Source organism: Aedes albopictus, chromosome 2 (assembly GCF_035046485.1).
Source record: "Aedes albopictus strain Foshan chromosome 2, AalbF5, whole genome shotgun sequence".
Taxonomy (NCBI): domain Eukaryota; kingdom Metazoa; phylum Arthropoda; class Insecta; order Diptera; family Culicidae; genus Aedes; species Aedes albopictus.
Window position 1 is genome coordinate 149621550 of NC_085137.1, and position 21510 is coordinate 149643059.

The 21510-nt window shown below is 45.8% G+C and overlaps 2 protein-coding genes across 6 annotated transcripts in view; both read right to left on the reverse strand.

Annotated features, from left to right (window-relative positions):
* Positions 1-21510, reverse strand: part of LOC109429299 (uncharacterized) — a 785311-nt gene that overhangs the window by 368496 nt on the left and 395305 nt on the right. For all 5 annotated transcript variants that reach the window (XM_062850599.1, XM_062850602.1, XM_062850601.1 and 2 more), the window contains exon 7: positions 1774-2486. In XM_062850599.1, coding sequence (XP_062706583.1) covers positions 1774-2486 — 713 coding nt within the window. The remainder of the gene's footprint in view (positions 1-1773; positions 2487-21510) is intronic.
* On the reverse strand, positions 2698-4381 carry LOC115258936 (uncharacterized). The gene is made up of 2 exons (XM_029859454.2): positions 4227-4381; positions 2698-4155 (listed from the first exon to the last, which is right to left on the reverse strand). Exons 1-2 carry the CDS (start codon positions 4269-4271, stop codon positions 2755-2757), a joined length of 1446 nt encoding a protein of 481 aa, XP_029715314.2. The 5' UTR covers positions 4272-4381; the 3' UTR covers positions 2698-2754.

The following is a 21510-nucleotide window of genomic DNA, read 5'->3' on the forward strand; positions in this document are numbered from 1 at the left end:
CATTTCAGAAAAAAACGAGGTAACCAGATGAATCTGGAACTTGTAACAACCGATGGGACGCTCCACACGTCCTGTGGCATCGGCGTCCATACGCCCAGGCCAGCTCACCTTCAAAGTACCTCAGGGTCGGCATTGACCAGGGGGAAACTTGAGCAACCCTACACTTACCTGCCAACTGAAATTTAGCGAACAAGGGAAAGGCCAAGCAGACTTATAGGGGAATTAATCTCTCGCTTTTGGAAATCAAAGGAACCGAGTTGATTTAATCTACTACTTTATTGGTATCTAGGGTGTGTGGGTTAGTAAATACAAGCATATGTTTCTATCTTCTTCGTTGGGGCCCATTGTGGTGAGGTAGAGGGAGAGGAGCCGGTGACATACCTGCCGGAGCACGTGGTCGGCGTCAAAACGATGCTAGCGGGAGCGAGCGCCGAGACGATGGCGCTTCGGGTGAAGGGACGGGTTCGGGACCGACGGTCGAAAGCATGTCTGGTGGCTGATGACGTCGCGCCGCTGGGCGGCTGGATGGTCAGTGGTGAATCACTAGATGTGCGCCGTGATTCCAGGATGAGGTTCTCGTACCAGAGTAGGGTGATCCAATACTTGGTGGTGATCCGCGTAATACAATTTATCTTCAGCGTAACGCTGGATAACTATCGGTCGGGTGCTAAATCCACCTCTACTTCGCGGATGAAATGACTAATCCGCGAATATGGTCCAATATGACTCGAACTCTGGAGCACTTGTCACTCCGAAAAATCACAAACTTCTTCACGCGGTTCTTCATAAAGATCACCATCGCACCACTTACTAAAGCACCTCGCTTCAATGTCCAGTCCGGCTTCTGTCCAGAAATCGACTCTCCCCAGATTCCTCCTTCCCATTTTCCTCCTCCAAAGATCTCCTCCTTCTCCTCTATCACCTCCCCCCCTCCGATGATCCTCCTCTGGCATGTCTTTCCATCCCGGATTTCGTGTTTATACATATAAATTTTGTTCCCCTTTCTAACCCCATCTAGTACTCCATCGGGGGGCATACATTAGAAATTCTTAACTAATTTGAATAGTAGTTTTCTATTGGAGCAGGGGTTCCCAAATAGCATTTTATTTTACTAACAACTTTTCATCCTTTTCTTTTTTTTTAGTAACATTTATCTTTATAGCGAGTTTTATTATTATTATTCTTACTTTAAGCAAAACAACTAACAAATATAAATACAAAACAAAACAAACGTTTAAGATCATGCTTGGCTTCCCATTGTTGCCGTTATTGTCGGTAATAAACTCATTCCTTCTACAGCCGCTACAGCCGTATTTATGTGTCCCGATTATTGCGGATACAGGCTTTATATTCACCTTAAAGCTCATTGTAGAGGGTGGGCTAATACTTACTGGCGCTTAATTCTTATAGCGCTGGACCTATAATTTACTTTTTTTGTGCTGTTCCACTTTAGTTCACAAATAAGTGAATTCTGTTGCTGTGTAGTGCAGAAACACACAGCTACCTTATGATAATATGCATTAAATAGTCAGAATTTGATACATTTCAAAGAAGAACGCAACTTAAGGACATCCCCACTCTAGCACTACTCCCATTCGAGCTTCTTTGTAGCAGTTACGAATAGAGCACTTACTGGCTTTCTTAAGTGTGCACAACATTCTCATTTGATTTTTCTGGGAAATGTATGCATTTGAAAACTCACATACGCTGCTGGAGATGACCTTAAGATGATGCTTTCTAACAATTTTGAATACAACTCAAGCTTCCACCTACCTGATATACTTTTTGTGACCTCTCCGGTCGCTGCCGTCGTAGTCATCTCCGTCGTCATCTTCGTCTTCGAAATCATCTTCGTCATCATCGTCGTAACTGGTCGGGTAGGGACCCCCGTCACCGTTCGATCCTTCACTGATACCCTCCAGGATCGCTTCCTGCATTTTTCGGAATGTTCTATTGTTGAAACTGAACCCGTCCTCTGCGCTTGCAGTGGTCCTATTCACCCGCACTCCTTCCCCTTCGATTTCGTTGGACTCCACGTCCGGGTAGCTCTCCAGCGTTCCGTCTATCGTGACGGGACCCAACGTAGTCGCAACCGGTTGCGTAACTGCACCGGTTGAAGTACCGGACGTACTGACGTTCGGCGATCCCATAGTGGGCGTTATCAGCTCCACCAGGTTGATGGTCGTTCCGCTGGATGCCGTCGAGGCGGCCCCATCCAATACGCTCTCGTACACATCGGCGTCTTTGGTGGGCGGTGGAAGAACCACAATGTCCAACGTTTCCGTGAACTGATTGTTGGCTTCGTTGGACGAGGATGGCGGGAGTTGGTTGGAGCCCTCATCGATAGCAACGTCCGGGACGATCTCGTTCTCCGCATCGTCAACCGTCACTTCGACGTCCTTCTTGAAGAAGTATTCGTTACCAACCTGTTTGATGTCTTCGATCTCGTCCAGGTTGCTGGGCAGGATTTTAAGCACTCGGAAGTCCTGTGGGAGAGAGACGGGGTGATTATGCACAAAGTGTACCATGGGAAAACATCCAGGGAACTTCGAGTTTGCGGAACATCGGGGAACCTTTCCAGATGAATATATGAGAAGATAACAGGCAGTAGATCATGGTAGGACAGGCTACTAGAATGACTGAAAACATTAAAAAAGCGGAGTTTTCTTTAGATTCAGTATTAAAAAAACGGATATATACTTTGCTATGAGATATTTATTGCCAAGTTTTACGTTTCCCAATTTTCCCAAGTGTTTACCCAAGAGCCTTGATCAGTTGGCACAGGACTCCGCAGAAGGGAGCAGCAGTCGTAGGAGCTGCCGTAGTGGTCGTAGTCGTGGTCGTGGTAGTGGTGGTAGTGTTCAGAGCAGTCACAATGGCACCGGCCACTGCCTGGACGGTGGCATTCAAGTTGGCGGCCAAAGTGTTCAGGGCGGCCAGAACATCGCTGGTCAGGACTGCTCCGTTAGCAAGAGCATTAGCCAAGGTGGCATTCAGAGTGCTGGCAATGTTCTGCATGTCTGCAACGGCAGCCTTGACATCAGCCGACACCAGAGCGGTAGCGTTTCCAAGCACGTTCGAAGCCACCGTGGCCAGGGCAGCCTTGGTGTTGGCCAGAGCGGAAACAACATTGCCCAAAGTGGTACCAACGGCAGTTCCGGCGGTGGCTCCGATAGATGCGGCAAGGTTAGCCAGGTTGGTGAGACCGTTGTTCAACTGACTCTGTACGTTACTGAGCAGAGTAGGGACTGATCCGGAAATAACACCGTTGATACCTTGGAGGGTCGCGTTGATGGCACTTGTCAGGTTGTTCAAAGCCGAGGCAAGGGTGGCTCCAGTCATAGTACCAGCACTAAGAGCATTGGCCAGAGTCGATTTGAGAGCGTTAGCCAGGTTTTGGATGTTGGTCACACCGGTCTGGACAGCCGCTTGAGCTTGAGTAGTCAAGTTTCCGAGAACGTTGCTGGTCAAATTACCGAGAGCAGATTCGGCCGTTCCGAGAGCATTGACAGCGTTGGTCAAAGCGTTGTTCACAGCGCTTCCAAGGAAAGAGCCAAAGTTCGTAAGGAGTCCATTGATAGCTCCGACTGTAGAGTTCAGCTGAGTCTGGATGTTGGATGCAATAGTCGGAAGAACCGAGCTCAAGGTTCCGGTAACGTTCTGAATAGCAGACTTGATAGAATTCGTAAGGTTGTTCAGATTGTTCAGGAAGGTCGAGGTTCCGGTGATTCCAGCGCTGATGGCGTTGGCAATAGTGGTGTTTAGGTTGGCAGCAAGGGTCTGCAGACCGGCGACTGTTTTGTTCAAAGCGGTAGCAGCATCGGCAGAGATATTTCCAACGACGGCCACAGCAACGTTGTTCAGAGCAAGCTGCGCGCTGACCAATGTCGAGAAGGCATTAGTCAGAGCGGTGCCAGTGGCATTGACAACTCCCGTTGTGATGTTGGTGATTAGACCTCCGACATTGCTGATAGCATTGTTAAGAGATGTCTGGGTGCCCGTGATACCTGCAGTGATGCCAGTCAGAACTCCAGTGATGATGTTTGTCGTTCCAGTGATGGCAGTGTTGATAATAGTAGCGGTGCCATCCACAACCGTCCCAATGATTCCGGTCAAGGAGCTGATCAGGCCTGGCTGTGGAGCAGCGGTTGCAGCCTGTTAAACGAGAGTTCAAAACAATTATGTTGGAGTCCTTTTCAAGTTGAGTCTGTAGCGTGAAAACTTACCGTGAATAGGCAGAAGCACAAAGCAATGGCCAGAGCACGTTTCATCTTGGGTATTGGTTGGAAATGGCTCTTTTGGAAGATCACTTGAAACTGATGTCCTGACCCTTGCCCGAATGCACTATTTATACCAATAATACTCAAAAACGTAGAATCAATCGTCCCTTTATTGGCGCACAAGTGTTTTCTAGAACAAACCATTGCGGGACAGATCTTCGATGACGATGTTCTCCTTATGTGAATTCGAGAAGCTAACGAAGACAATGGAACTCCATTGAATGGCTTTCGCAAAATTTTCCGCACAATTGTTTGAGAGCGTCAGACTTGGGGCGGCGCGTGTCCATGTGAGTTTATTTTTGCAAAACGGGCAGCCTTCTGGATAAAGTCTGTAACGATGCACAAAAAAACTGCAAAGGTGAGTCGTCACATGTGTCTTGTGCAATGACGATTTCCCAATAACCTAGTACGTCACTTCTAACAAAATCGTGAAAGCTTTAACTTCAAAACCTTCGTCACGTTTGAGTGATCAATTTGTTATCTGCTGTAACTAATTCATTTTGAACTTGTAAAGTCCACTCTGTCACGATGCATCCGATACTTCGTTACAAGTATAGATCTGAAGGCCTTAGTGTTTATTTTTTGTTTCTCCAAGATTTTCCAGGCAGAGCTTCAGGGATTTTTGTGCACAAATCTCTTCAGGACTTGTGAATGAAGTTCTTCTAAGAATTCCTCCAGCGGTATCCCCAGGAGTTCTTTCAAGTATTTCTGCAGAAAACCGTCCAGGTATTCCTCAGAAACTTATTGAAATGGATCATGATGATGAAACGGTAGTTTTTGAAGTAAGCCTTTTTCTGAAATTCCTGAAGAAATCTCTATCACTCTGAGGAAGTCTTTTGAGATATTTTTGAAGGTATCCCCGAAGAAATTTCAGAAGAATTCTTGAAAAAACATTTTAATAAATCTATTGAAAATTTTTCTTAATGTAATCCTGGAGCAATCTGTGGCCGTATTTTTGAAGAAATTCCTGAAGAAATACTTGGGTAGGTTGCCTAGGTAATATGCACAATCTCAATCACAGAACGTGTCGGATCGAATGAGAGCGTCTAACTGAGGTTTGAGAGCATATATTTCGTGGTGCTTCAGAACTGAAAAGCTGCCTAAACGTTTCCAATGGATCACTAATATAACAAAAACGGTCGCTATGAATTGACGAGGATTGATCCACAGGTTATGTGGAGGTCGACACACTGATGCGCCCTTTGTTTTGACCATGACGACCCTGTAGGCATCACCCCAGATGGTCATGTTGGCTGCCTGACAGAGATTATCGTAGCACATGCGAGAAACAGAGATAGTAGAATAACAGTTTCTTAAGCTGAAGTTTGCTTAAGAGTTGTTTTTTCAACTGTTATACAACTAAAATGTTTGCGGGGCATCCGCTTAAGCGCTTTAATCTCTTTATTCAGTACCAGTTTAGCCGCCCTTAAGGCCTTACACTCGCAGGATGCCCTAGAACGTTTTCAACAATAACTCCTCCACAGGTTTCCTCCAGGTATCCCTCGTGAATCCACTTTTGTCCATGTATTGTTTTTGATAATTTCTTCAGAGATTGTTTCATGAATTCCTCCAGGAAATTTCCTTTAGTCTTTCTCAGGATTTTCTCAGACAATTTCTCATTAAATTTCTTCAAAAGATGCAGTTTCAGGAGACTTTTTTCTCAGAGATTCCAAGACTCCTTCATAAATTTCTTAGAGGTTTTTTTTTCTTTAGAAGTTCGAAAAATTTTCCCGGAACTCTTGTACTAGTTGAAGGAATTTCTCAAAAGGTACCTTCAAGTATTGCTTCATAAATTCAAGGATTCTCTCAGGCATTTGTTTAAAAATTCATCTTGAAAATTCTCCGGAACATTCCTTTGGAAGTTCCTCCAGATATTCCTCCAGGGAATGCTTTTTTTTTTTTCAAATATGGGAATGCTTCAGGAATTTCTCCAAACATTCTCTCAACAATATCTGCAGTAAAGGAATTTATCAATATTTTTTCTATGCTTGCCTGCCTGTTTTTTGAGGTATTCTTTCAAAGATTCATTAGGATTTTTTTCAGAAATTTCTTCAGTGTTTTGTTGTTGTTTGTGGAAGATTTTCCAGGCAGTGATTCGGGGATTTTTGTATACAAACCTCTTCAGGACTTGCGAATGAAATTCTTCTAAGAATTCCTCCGAAGGCATCTTCAGAAGTGCCTTCAGTGATTCCTTCAGAAACTTATTGAAGGATTTCTTTAAGAACTCCAACGGTACCATTGTCATCGAATTCTGTAGGGATTTCTACAGTGATTTTTAAAAGATTCATTTTAAATTTTCTTCACAAATTTTTCCAACAATCCCTTCAAAAATTTCTCAAGCAGAATTACTTCCAGAATTCCTCCAAAAGTTTCTCATGTGTTTTTCTTGGAATTAAGGAGGCATTTAAAAGTTTCCTCAGGTATTGTCCGATTCATTCATACAGGAATTTCTCCAGTCATAACTTCAGAACATACAGGAATTATATAATGAAACCCCTCCTGAAAATTTTGTAAAAGTTTTTTTTCTAGTAATCTTCAAATGGATATCTCTCAAAAATTATGACATTCATGTTTTGTGCAACAACTGAAAGAAATTCTTTAAAAAAATAACGCCTAGAAAAATATATGAATTCTGAAGAAATTTCTCGGCAATTTTTCCAAAGAAATCTCTGTAGTATTTTTAAAGAAATTACTGGAGGAGTTTCTGGAACATTAAATGGAAGAGTTTTAAAAGTAAGGCTTTCTCTAAAATTCCTGAAGAAATCTCTAACATTCTGAAGAAGTCTTTTGAGATATTTTTGAAGAATGTATCCCTATCTTAATAAATCGCTTGAAGCATTTTCTTAATGCAATCCTGTGTCCGTGTTTTTGAAAACAAAAACCTGGAGTAATACTTGGAGAAATACCTAGAAAAGCTTTTGTAAAAATCACTCGAAAAAAAATTGGGATATTTCTAAAAAAATCCTGTAGAAATTCCTAGGAAATATTTCTGAAAAAAAGTCCTTAAAAATCCTTGCAGAGATTAGAGTTGTCCTTATGGCAGAGAAATTTCTAAAGAAATCAGCTGGTCTGCACTGAGGTTTAGAGAGTTGTCATCCAGTTTCAGCGCATCCACGAACACTTTCTTATTATTGAAAATCGCTGTGTTCCACCTCCGATTTCACTTGATAAGGACTATTTAGGAAATACTGAAAGAATCTCTGTTTGAGCTCCTGCAGGAATCTTTGGAGAAATTCGTGCCTGAACCACTAAAAGTGCAAGCAAGTACCTCTGGAGGAATTCCTGCATGATATTCTGGATGAATCCCCGAAGAAATTCCAAGACATATTCCTGCGGGAATTTCCAATGGAATCCATAGAGCAATTCCTAAACAAAATTCTCTCGAAATTCTTGAATTTCTGAAGAAATTTCAGAATTACTTGCTAAAGAAACCACAAGAATAATTTTCGAAAGATTCTTCAAAAAAATTCTAAGAGAATCCCTGTTGCAAATTCTGATGGAATCCGTGGAGAAATTTTCGTAGGATTTTCTGGATGAATCCCTAGAAGATTTTAAAAAGTGAAATCTGGCGCAGTTTTAAAAGGATTCCATAGAAACCTTAAAAAAAAACAATCCTTGGAGGAATTTCTGGAGAAATTCTAGAGGAAATATCTGAAGCAGGCAGAGCAGAAATCCCTGGTAAAATTTTTACTGAAAAAACTTTGACATAATATCCGAAGATTTTTGAAAGAAATCATTGGAGAATTTCTGGTAGAATCCGACATTTTTAATTTTTTGATGAAAAAGCTGAAAGCATTTCTGAAGAAATCCGTGGATGATTTATAACCGTTAAGAATTCTGGTGCGCATTTTTGAAAGAATCTATGGAGTAATGTCTTAGCTATCATAAAGGTGTCCTTGGGATTCGTGAAAGACATTTTTCCTGGCGGATTTTGTAAATGAGTTCATGGGGCAACAAAAATGCCAAAGATGGTTCATAAAGGAGTTCTTTATCCAATTTCTAGAGTAAGGGAACGTTCAAAAATTACGTCCAACATTTTGGGGGGAGGGGTGGTCTAAGAAAGTGTGACAGTACGTGTATTAGGTATAGGAAAATAGCGTGACAGAGGGGGGAGGGGGGTCTAGAAATCCCGAAAAACGATGGACGTAATAAATGAATCTTCCCTAACCTCCAGACCTCGGCTTAGAGCGTCTGTCGATGAGGCCAAGCAGGAGCACGCGGTCGCGTTGCTGGCTGTAGCAGCGGCGGAACCCGCAAAGGAGAAAGCGTCTAAGTTTACACAAACGGAGGCCTTATCCTTCGCGGGTAGTCCGAAGAGAGTGGAAGCGAATGCTCGTGACAAACGTGACAAGCATTCGCAGAAGCGGGCGAGGCAGCCGTCAGGTGAGGAGCTGTCTGGCGGCGCCCGCAAGGCCAGGCGTATAATAACCCCGAAAGTCGGTAATAATGCCGGAAAGTCGGATCCCAGCCAGGGTTCCCGGAAAGCTGGGAAGGGTGGGACTGAAAAGGCTGGCCCGTCCCGGAACGATGGGAACAAGGGGTTGCGACCAATGGTGGGCCCTCAGCAGCCACAGAGCAGGGCGATCCAAGGAGAGGACCCTCCTTGGACAAAGGTAGAGCGGAAGAGGAAGAAGAAGGTGAATCCGCAGGCAGAAGTGCAGGTCGCCAAGCCAAGGCGTAGGAAGGCAGGTGCCAGGCGCGAAAAAGGCGACGCTATCGTCATCAAGACCGAACAGTCGAAATACTCGGACGTCTTGAAGGCGATGAGGTGCGACGCCAAGCTTGAGGGTCTTGGAGCCGACGTACGTAGTATCAGACGTACTCGTACGGGTGAAATGATCCTTAATGAGCTTAAGCGCGAGAAGGATCACAAGGGCGCCGCCTACAAGAGGCTGGCAGAAGAGGTCCTTGGTGATGGAGTGGAGGTGAGGGCTCTTACGCATGAGACGACTCTGAAGGTCAAAACCTAGACGAGATCACCGAAGCGGAAGAGCTCGTCACGGCACTGCGGCAACAGTGCGATGTTCAGGTGGCCGCCACAGCCGTCAGGCTGCGGAAGGGGCCAGCAGGGACACAGATAGCTCTGGTTCAGCTACCTGTGGCGGACGTTAAAAAGTCCGTTAAAGTAGGGCGGATAAAGGTGGGCTGGTGCGTATGTCCTTTGACATTCCACGAGCCACCAGAGGTTTGCTTTAGGTGTCTGGAACCAGGACACAAGTCGTGGGACTGTAAAGGCCCTGACAGGCGCAAACTGTGTCGGCGATGCGGCGCTGAAGGTCATAAGGCCCAAAGCTGCACGAGTCCACCCATTTGTATGATCTGTACCGGGAAAACCTCGAAAAACAGACATACGATGGGTGGTCCAGGGTGCCCGGCCTTTAAGAAAGCCGCAGTGAACAACAAATCACAGTGCAGGTAACGCAGCTGAACCTGAACCACTGTGATGCGGCTCAGCAACTGCTTTGTCAGGCGGTTTCTGAGTGGGAGACGGATATCGCCATCATTTCGGACCCATACCGAGTACCCGCCGGCAACGGCAATTTGGTCTCGGATGGGACCAGGAAAATGGCGGCGATATGGACGACGGGTAAATACCCCGTGCAGGAGTTGGTGTCTACTACCTATGAGGGCTTCGTGGTCGCCAAAGTAAACGAGGTCTTCTTCTGTAGCTGTTATGCGCCTCCGCGGTGGCCGATCGAGCGGTTCACGCAAATGCTGGACCGCCCAACGACCGTGCTAACAGGGCGAAGGCCGGTGGTAATAGCGGGTGACTTCAATGCCTGGGCTGTGGAATGGGGAAGCCGTTTCACGAACCAGCGGGGTCAGATCCTGCTAGAAACACTGGCCATCTTAGATGTCGACTTGGCTAACGTCGGTACCAAGAGTACCTATAGTCGAAACGGAGCGGAGTCAATTATTGACGTGACCTTTTGTAGTCCTGGCCTAACAAGTAGTTCGAACTGGAGAGTAGATGATGGCTACACTCACAGCGACCACCTGGCGGTTCGCTACAGTATCGACTACAACAACAGCAGACAGCGGATAGAAGAAGAGGCGACTAGGCCAAGGCCAAGCCCTCGTAGGTGGAAGACATCATACTTCGACGAAGAGGTATTTAGGGAAGCGCTCCGCCGTGAGCGGAACTTACTCGGTTTAGACGGCGACGAGCTGGTAGCGGTGCTCTCACGTGCGTGTGATGCGACCATGCCTAGGCGAGTCCACCCTAGAAATGGGAGGCCACCGGCTTACTGGTGGACCGACGCGATTGCGGACCTGCGCCGCGCCTGCCTAAGGGCTAGGCGGCGGATGCAGCGAGCACGATCAGAGGAAGAGCGAAACGAATGGCGGGTGGTGTTCGCCGCTGCAAAAGCCGCGCTCAAGACCGAGATAAGAGCAAGCAAAAAGGCCTGCTTTGAGGGTCTCTGTCAGAGTGCCAATACGAACCCGTGGGGTGACGCCTACAGGATCGTTATGGCCAAGACGAGAGGTGTGATGGCTCCTACAGAGCAATCTCCAGAGATGTTGGAGGGGATCATTGGAGGACTTTTTCCGCGTCATGATCCTAGTCCTTGGCCTCCTTTCGTAGGACAGCCGGGGACTGGGGCTGGCGATGAGGAAAGGGTCACCGATGTGGAACTTGCGGGGATAGCTAAGTCCCTTAGCGTAGGTAAGGCCCCAGGTCCGGACGGAGTTCCGAACCTGGCCTTAAAAGTAGCTATTGCAGAGGCTCCCGAGATGTTCAGGTCTGCTATGCAGAAATGCCTGGACGAGGGAGTTTTCCCAGAAGCTTGGAAGAGGCAGAGCCTGATACTATTGCCAAAGGCGGGGAAGACCCGTCGGCATATAGACCAATATGCTTGACGCGGCGGGGAAGGTGCTCGAAAAGATCATCTTCAATAGAATGTTGCGGTTCACCGAGGGAGTAAATGGTCTTTCGAGCAACCAGTATGGCTTCCGGAAGGGGAGGTCCACCGTAGACGCTATCTTGTCGGTTACAAAAACCGCCGAGAAAGCACTCGAGCCTAAGAGGAGGGGAATTCGCTTCTGCGGGGTAGTGACTCTGGATGTAAGGAATGCATTTAATAGCGCCAGTTGGGCTGCTATTGCCGATGCGGTCTTACGTCTGGGGATACCGGAGTACTTGTACAAGATTCTCGGAAGCTACTTCCAGAATCGCGTACTAGTCTACGACACGGAGGTGGGTCGGAAGTGCTTTCACATAACCTCAGGAGTCCCGCAAGGTTCCATCCTGGGTCTGGTGTTATGGAATGTCATGTACGACGAGGTGTTGAGGTAAGAGTACCCAGTGGGAGTGGTGATTGTCGGATTTGCCGACGATATTACGCTCGAAGTCTACGGTGAAACGATCGAGGAGGTGAAGTTGACTACCGACCACTCGATCAAGGTTGTGGAGGCGTGGATGCGGTCCAGGAAACTGGAGCTGGCTCACCACAAGACAGAGATGACGGTTGTTAACAACATGCAGTCGGCGCAGCAGACGGAGATCAGTGTAGGAGAGTGCACTATCCTGTCGAAGCGCTCTGTCAAGCACTTGGGCGTGATGATCGACGATAAGCTTACCTTCGGTAGCCACGTCGATTATGCCTGTAAAAGAGCCTCCACAGCTATTGCGGCACTGTCCCGGATGATGTCCAATAGCTCAGCGGTGTACGCCAGTAAGCGCAAGCTTCTGGCTAGTGTTGCTACGTCCATACTTAGATATGGCGGCCCGGCGTGGGGTACCGCGCTAAGTACTGAATGCTACCGACGGAAGCTGGAAAGTACTTACAGGCTTATGTGTCTGAGGGTTGCAAGCGCGTACCGTACCGTGTCACACGACGCTCTCTGTGTCATCACTGCACAATGGTCCGAGGACCAACATTAAGTGGAAAAAATTAATAACTCAAAAACCATCCAAGATAGAGTCTTCATGTCTTCTAGACATTTGCTTGTGAGTCCAAGCCGCGTTATATGCAAAAGTGTCCTAAACGCCAAATCTTAAAATGCTTCATATTTCAGCACCTAACTTTTTTATTTCAAAAGATATCGAAATAAAATGTTCTGCAAAGTTGAAGAAGGTAAAAACCCCGAGAACTTTCTCGAAGAGCAGTTTTTTCTATCTCTTCAATCTGAGGAGATATAACTTATTGAAGAAATAAAAAGTCCGAAATCGGTTTTTTTGTCATATGTCAAAAACTATTTTTTTATTTAATAATCTTTATTAGTATCTCAATCAATTTTTACATTCTTCAACTTAATTTAGGTGTTCTGTGTATTAATAACACACTATCATCCTAATTTGGTGAAATAAATTTAAGCTATTATCAATACTAATTAATAACATATTACATTTCATTTGCTGTAGCAGTTAAGATTTTTTGCAGGCTTTATTTTTCACCTGCGTGTCAGAAATACATTTTTTTTTTCAATTTATCCTAACCCTAACCCACCTTAAACTAATTATACAAAGAGCTAATCGTAGCAATAGAAGACTGCAACGATTTTTGACGAAAGTTGGCAATGATTTTAGTTGACATCTGTATGTCAAAAACTATCATTTTTTCAAGCCTACTATGTTCAGAGCAATTGTACATATTGCCAAAATACACATTTCGTCAGAAGACATCAAAGCTGTTCGATGTTTCTATCAAAAGATATAAGTATTTTTGTACTTTTTTAAGCCAATTTTTCTAGCGTAACATTTGAAAAATGCGCAAGTGAATCTTTAATTTTCTCCCACCACCGGATCTAGTATGACAAAAACTGCATTTTAACAAATTTTGGAGAGGGTGTTTTTTTGTTTTGCGTTTTAAATGTGATTTGACTATGACCGTATTTTAGGCATCAAATTCACGAAAAATGACATCCATAATGTCCGAGTTCAACATCTACTCGTGTTTCAAGATCACTTATCTTAAACATTCGAGTAGCGATGAACCCAATGTTGTCTTTTTTGTTTTGTTTTGTTCCTTTGTGTAAGTGAGCAAAAATATAAAACAAATTCCCTATAGTTTTTCGATTTCTTAATTCATCAGATATATGCATCTGGTGATCGTATGCAAATTTTAAATTGAATTGTGGACCGTCCAGTTTTATATGTTTGACATATATTATGAAAGGCCTTTGATCCTAGGATAGGATGCGACACGTAGTCAGTCAATTTGAGACCAATTTGCTGTCAAACGGAAACCAGTCGCTGATTGGTCGAAATTGATATCCGTTTGCTGCGATCATATCGCTTTGTTGTTGGCTTGGCCGTGTTGCTAGTTTGTAGGTTTAGCATTTGATACCAATATTTAAAATCATTGTATTTTTTTATTCAAGCTTTATCGCCTCAAATATGTCAGCATTCAAAAGCAAATCAACCTAATGTGACTCCCATGGCTTGACACCGGTTAAAACCATTGCAATGGTCATTCTCCCGAATGCCCAGTGTGCAATGGTTTAGAGGAAACGGCGGAACACGTTTTGTTCGTGTGCCCGCGTTTTCGCACAATGCGTGACCGCATGCTTGCCACATGCGGGGAGGACACAACTCCGGACAACTTGGTCCAGAGAATGTGTAGGGATGAGATTAGCTGGAATGCCGTTTCAACGGCTATCACCCATATCGTCTGGGAGCTACAGAGGAGGTGGCGCGTGGACTCGGAGAATGGCTAGTCCAGATGCAGTACAAGAGGTGGCCCAGGGGTTCGAAGTCGGCTTCGTAGGTCATACCGGTGCCCTGCGGTCGAGATCGACCCTTACAGCGATTAAGTGGCCGCGGAGAGGAAGTCTCGGTAGCGGTGCTGTCGTGGCGTCGGTCTACTGGGTTGCATCCGAGCCCGCGGTTGGAAAGGGGTCCCCGGCAAGGGTCGGCGTAGGTGAGATCCTGCTGTCTGCAACCTACGGGTGCATCTGATAGGGCCTGAAGGGTAGTGATACCCTTCCTTACGGGCAGGTCAGATCGGGTTGCACGTGGGCATCAGTTCTTGATGTCCGCTCAGCAGTAGGGCGCGGGCGGGGTTGACCCTGCCCGCCTTCCGAGGACAAAGGGAGTGGCGAGGACCACTCGGGAAACTGGCTAAGCGCCAGCATGCTATCGTGATGGACTCTCCAGAGCGAGTCATCGATGTTCGTTGCTGCTAGGCTACGGCAGCTAACCTTGAGGGTGCGATATGCACTAGCCCCTCTCTGAAGCAATACCTTCCTGGTGGTTCCGGAGAGACGTAGGGTTTGGCGACCATAGGAATGTGTTTTAGTGGGTCGAGGAGAGAGTAGTCCTGGCTTCTACCGGCACTGTAGAAGACGGCCTTAACCCCACACTACCCTAACCTTCCTGTTAGGGTGTCTGATGAGCAGATTTATCCCCCTATGGTTTAGAAGGAAAAAAAAAGAGTAACCTCTAGGAAAATGTGGGGTAATGCAAAGGGAAACTAATTCTCTTAAGAAATCCTTGGAAAAATTCCTAAAGGATTTCTCAGAGAAATCTCCGAAAGACTTTATATAATTTTGCATTGAAGATTTCCTAAAGGAACCCCAGGAAGGACTTTTTGAAGAAATACGTGAAGGAATTTCTTATGATAAATATTCATGGATGGTGAATTAATGAATTCGTCGATGAATTTCTTAATGAATTCTACTCTCAGACGCGCCAACTTGATCAAATTATTGGGGGGGGGGGGGGGGCAAAGCCTGTTTTTTCGAATATTTTGTATGGGAAAATTAAAAAATCTTCAAATATTGCGGGGGCAAACCTATGCTTGTCCCCTCTAAGTTGGCGCCTATGCCTACTCTCAAAGAAATTCTGAAGGTATTACTAAATTATATCCGAAGAAATATATGGAGGAACTTAGAAATAATGCTTGGAGGATTTTCTTTAACAATGTATTGCAAAATTTCGGAAGAATAACTGGTGAAATATCCTGCAAGAAACCGAAGACATTTATTCAGAGAATTTCCGAATTTTTGTCAGATTTTTTTGAAGACCCTATATGTAGGGCAATTTCAGAAGGAATTTCAGGGGTAATTCTCGAATAAATTTTGGTGCCGAGTTGCACTTGATGTAGGATAAGAAATCAAACTTTGAACTAGTCAAATTGTAATCTTAATTTGAACCATTTCGAAATTCATTAAAACGACGTACTTTCCAGGCAAATATTGTCCCGAAAAAGATGTTAAACAGCTTTCCGTAATATAACCTGATAGCATGGACTTTAAAAGCATTGAAAAAAACGTTTTTATCATGGAAAACAGCCAATTGAAAAATCACTGTGATTTCACCCATTTCCCCCTAGAGAAAGCACATTTTCGGTGCACTCGTACAGCTCATGCATTGTATCATGCATTGTGAACACGTCAAATGAAAGCTTATTTATCGTAGAATCGACCAACCGAATAATATTCCACATTATTAGTCATAAAATTATCAAATTTAAGTAATTCTTACTTGGAGAATGTTATCTTAAGTTGAACCATTTGTAATCTAAATTTGAACTACACTGAAATAAATTTTGTTGTTGTTTCCACCGAATCCATGGTAAAATTAAGAACTGTACCAACAATTTTCAACCGAATGCAAAATTCTGTTAATTGTACTGAAACATTGTCAATATTATCATGCGTGAAGTACCATTGACTAAAAACATTCTTGATATTACTATTTTGACATTGTATTTTTGACCATGTTTATCTAAGACGCGCAACATTCAAGTCTACATGGTCGAAATTACAATGCCCAAATAGTAGAACCAAGAATGTTTTTAGTCAACAGTAATACACGCATGGTAATATTGACAATGTTTCAGTACAATTAACAGAATTTTGCATTCGGTTGAAAATTGTTGGTACAGTTCTTAATTCTACCATGGATTCGGTGGAAACGACAACAAAATTTATTTCAGTGTAGTAAACGTGGGCGAGCTTCTAGTGTTGGCCAGCAGACTGCGCTAGTGGTTGTTTTGTTTACTCTTGGGGGATGAAAAATTCCAAATTTAGTTTCCAAGTTCCTGAAGAGTTAAGAACATTCTTAGTTGAAATTCCACTGCCTAATGAAAAATAGTCATGTGAATTAGCAGATCCATGTGTTTTTCTATTGTTCAGCACGAAATTGGCTGTTGTGGGAGATGCTCGAGCTGCTGCCGCCAGTAGTTCAAATTAAGATTAAAATTGGTTCAAATTATGATTAAAATCATTGTTGACGAATAATCGATTTTTTCAATGAAATTCGGTGCAAATACAAACTTTTTACCACTTAACAGGAAGCTTATACCCGTGGCTTTCATGTACATAAGATTTTGCCGTAGTAAATTATTTCTATGTGGGAGAAAATATCACTCAAAATTTGCGCTACTTCGGAAAGCCGCATTTTGGTTCAAATTTTGATTACCTACCCTATCTACCTCGCACTGCTGCTCGAGGGCGGCTGCGAGCTCCTCTGCGTCAGTGATTTCGTCCAGGTTTTTAAACTAGAGAGTCGCCTCCACCGTCAGGGCTCTTACTTGCACTTCTTCGCCCAATACCTCCTGAGCTAGTGCCTAGTAGGAGGTGCCTTTCTTCGCCGCCTCCATCTTCAGCACTAGCATCATCTCTCCATTCATGGTGCGCCTGATGCTTTTCACATCCACGCCCAGCGATGAGAGACGATTTTCGCCTTGCATGGCGCTCAGCACCTCGGCGTACGTGTCTGCCTTGGTTTTGAAGACCAGCGCGTCGCTCCGTTCGCGTTTACGGGCTGACTTCACTTTTCCCACTACCTTTTTCTTTCCAACACCGTAATCTTAGAGTTCTCCTTGTCCTTTGGTCAAGTTGGCCACCCTTCCTTTTAGGATAGGCCTTTTGAAGCTTAGTTTCCCTACCCCTTGCGCGTTTCTCAACCGACTTGGCAGCCCGGTTGCTCGCGCTAGCCATCCCTTTCTTCCTCTTTGGCTTTTTGTCCGCTTCTTCTCTCACCACGTGGGCTGCATCTCCTCAGCATGCCATGCAGCTTGAGCTGTTGGGCGGTTTGACCTCTCCGCTACGGCTTCGGCGAGTTATATGGTTTCGTGCGCCATCGTCACGCTGCCAGTTCTTCCCTACTCACGTCAGTCGTACTCCTTCTTGACCAGAGTCAGCGATTTACGGAGCTTAAGCGGGCCCTGTTTCAGGTCCTTGCTGATGCTATTCTGCCCGCTTGTGAAGTCGATCAGCTCGTCCAGCGGTTCGGCAGCTACCAATATCTTTGGTAGCCCGCTCCTGTTGCGGTTTTTGCGCCCGCGCGAGATTCGCACCAGTCATCTGCGCTTCCTCGGTCGGCGCTGCGCCACCTCGTGTTCCTTCTGTTGAACCTCCTACAGCTTGCTCGCTTGTGGGTACACCAGCCCCTCGTAATGGCGATCTCGCCAATCCTTCATCGTGCGAATGGGTTCAACGACGTTCCTTCTGTCGTTCCGTTTTTGATCACTTGGTTTTGGGATTTTTCTTGTTTAGATAGACTTTACCCTGACGGGACATTCGCCTCAAATGGGTTTTGGGAGATTTAATACTCGTTGCTGTTGGGTTTCCTTTAACCATCCTAGGATGTTAAGCTAGGCGTACCACGTTAGCGTAGTCCACGCTTAACGAGCCTGTCTGGGTTATACTGATTCCAACATCCTACTAGGGTTAAAGCCGCTTCCGCTCTCTGCCAATAAATGTTCTTGGTACGAGGGTTGGCACAGGCCCTTATTGGAACAGAGCTCAGAGCCGGATCAACGCTAATCAGGAGTGTTCATCCGAACCTATCTTCACTCACTAAATTGCCTAAGATGAGTCGAGGTCGGGCACCTACTTTAAGGTCTCGCTATGGTTTTATTCATTCATTTATTTAGTTCAACATCAAATTCATGATAACAGTGATTCAACAATTTGCCGCCATAATACTCGATATGCAGCTGCAGCTCCCCAACGTCGGTCACGCCCTACGCTCGCCAGATCACGCTCCACCTGGTCCGCCCATCGTGCTCTCTGCGCCCCACGCCTTCTTGTGCCAACCAGATGGTTAGCAAGCACCAACTTTGCAGGGTTGTTGTCCGGCATTCTTGCAACATGCCCTGCCCACCGTATTCGTTCAGCTTTAGCCACTTTCAGGATGTTGGGTTCACCGTAGAGTGCAGTTGGTAGAGTGCTACTAGAACAAAGTGGTCCCCGACGATTACAAGCTAGGAAGAAGTAAGCAATACAGAGCTGAGACTACAGAGCACAGTAAAAAGTTGTAAGTGTTGTGGTGTCCTCTTTATAAGTGAGAGAGTTCCCTTTCCACGTATTCCGTAAAGTTGAGCGTGCTTCAGACTACATATTGGGTCTTCAAGACTCCCTGACTCAATAGCCTCAGGGTCGGCACGTTCACTAAAACCAATTACTCGCGGGCAGGTAGTTCTCACGCAAACTGGACGAAAATCACAGTTCTACTTAACAATTTACACCGGCTACTCGTCCGGGTATCGTCCGTATCGAATGATAAAGGCCAGCGATGCGTAAACTTTGCAGCCTCCCGTGGTATGGTAGTCCGAAGCACCTTCTTTCCCCGCAAAGCTATCCACAAAGCCACCTGGAGATCACCCGACCAACAAACAGAAAACGAAATCGACCACGTTCTAATCGACGGCAAATTCTTCTCGGATATTACCAATGTCCGCACATACCGCAGTGCGAATATAGATTCGGATCACTACTTAGTAGCTGTATGCATGCGCTCAAAACTTTCGACAGTTATCACCACGCGTCGAAGTCGAACGTCGCGGCTCAACATCGAGCAGCTGCGTAACGTAGAAGTGGCTCAAGACTACGCGCAGCAGTTAGCAGTGGCCCTACCAACGGAAGAGCAGCTTGGCGCAGCTACACTTGAAGATGGCTGGAGGGACATCCGATCCGCCATAGGTAGTACCTCGGCTACAGCACTAGGCTTCGCGACTCCGAATCACAGAAACGACTGGTACGACGGTGAATGTGAACAGTTGAAAAACTAAAAGAATGCAGCATGGGCGAGAATACTGCAACACCGTACGAGAGCGAATGAGGCACGTAACAGACAGGCGCGGAACAGGCAGAACTCAGTCTTCCGGATGAAGAAGCGCCACCAGGAAGAACGAAATCACGAAGCGATGGGAGAGCTGTACCGCGCTAAGGCACACGAAAGTTCTACGAGAAGCTGAACCGCTCGCGCAGAGGCTTTGTGCCACAAGCCAACATGTGCCGAGATAATCACGGGAATATTCTCACGAGCGAGCGTGAGGTGGCCGAGAGGTGGCGGCAGCATTACGATGAGCACCTCAATGGCGACGTTGCAAGTACCGAAGGTGGCGTGGTAACAGATCTTGGAGTATGTGCACAGGACGAAAGACTTCCGGCTCCTGACCTTCAAGAGATTGAGGAGGAGGTTGGCCGGTTGAAAAACAACAAAGCCGCTGGAGCAGATCAACTACCAAGCGAGCTCCTAAAATACGGTGGAGAAGCACTGGTGAGAGCACTACACTGGATTATTACCAAGATTTGGGAGATGGAAGTATTACCGGAGGAATGGATAGAAGGTATCGTGTGTCCCATCTACAAATAGGGCGACAAGTTGGATTGTGGGAACTACCGCGCGATCACACTACTGAGCGCTGCCTACAAGATACTCTCTCAAATTTTATGCCGCCGTCTATCACCGATTGCAAGAAAGTTCGTGGGGCAATATCAGGCTGGATTCATGGGTGAACGCGCTACAACGGACCAGATGTTCGCCATTCACCAGGTGTTGCAGAAATGCCGCGAATACAACGTGTCCACACATCACTTGTTCATCGATTTCAAATCGGCGTATGATACAATCGATCGAGAACAGCTATGGCACGAATACGGATTCCAGGATAAACTTATACGATTGGTCAATGCGACGATGGATCGAGTGATGTGTGTAGTTCGAGTATCAGGGACACTCTTGAATCCCTTCGAATCTCGCAGAGGGCTACGGCAAGGTGATGGTCTTTCGTGCTTGCTGTTCAACATTGCTTTAGAGGGTGTAATTAGGAGAGCGGGGATAAACACGAGTGGAACGATTTTCACGAAGTACGTTTAGCTGCTTGGTTTCGCTGATGATATTGATATTATTGCTCGTAAATTTGAGATGATGGCGGAAACGTACATCCGACTAAAGAGTGAAGCCAGACGAATCGGATAAGTCATTAATGTGTCGAAGACAAAGTACATGATGGCAAAGGGCTCCAGGGAGGAATCACCGCGCCCGCCATCCCGAATTCATATCGACGGTGATGAAATCGAAGCGGTTGAAGAATTCGTGTACTTGGGCTCACTGGTGACCGCCAACAACGACACCAGCAGAGAAATTCAGAGGCGCATTGTGGCAGGAAATCGTGCCTACTTTGGACTCCGCAGAACTCTACGATCGAATAAAGTTCGCCGTAACACGAAGTTAACTATCTACAAAACGCTGATTAGACCGGTCATAGGCCATAGAGGACGGGCATGAAACATGGACCCTACGTGCAGAGGACCAACGCGCCCTTGGAGTTTTCGAACGGAAGGTGTTGCGTACCATCTACGACGGAGTGCAGATGGAAGACGGGACTTGGAGAAGGCGAATGAACCACGAGTTGCATCAGCTGCTGAGAGAACCAATCATCGTCCATACCGCGAAAATCGGGAGGCTACGGTGGGCGGGTCACGTCATCAGGATGTCGGATAGCAACCCGACTAAAATGGTTCTCGAGAGTCATCCGACCGGTACAAACAGACTTGGACCCTACGCAGAGTGCGGAACTGGAGACAAACAGCCATGGACCGAGTGGAATGGAGACGGCTACCATGTACAGCAGAGACCACCCCGGCCTTAGCCTGATCGGTAAGGTAAGTACTCGTCCGGGTCCTTACCGATGTAGTAGCGGATTGGTTCTCGACCTTTGCCGACTTACGGGCATCACGAACGGGATGGGCGCTTCACGGGGTTTTTAAACTCAAAAAACGGCGAGGCTCTTCGCCTTTCGTATTTACCACTTTCACTCTACGTTACTTCTCCTTGAACTTGACAAGGTTTTTACTCTTCTTCCAACTGTCTGAACTTTTAACTCTTTCAATTCTTCCAGACTTAGACCGACTCTAGCAAAATGATAACGAAGCATGGAGTCATCGACGGCCCATGGGTTCATGACCTCGTTCCTCAGTCATTGCCCTCTCCTCCCAAATCCAAAATCTTAAATGTCTTTGCTATGCCACCCCTTATGGCCGCTTCGTAGGC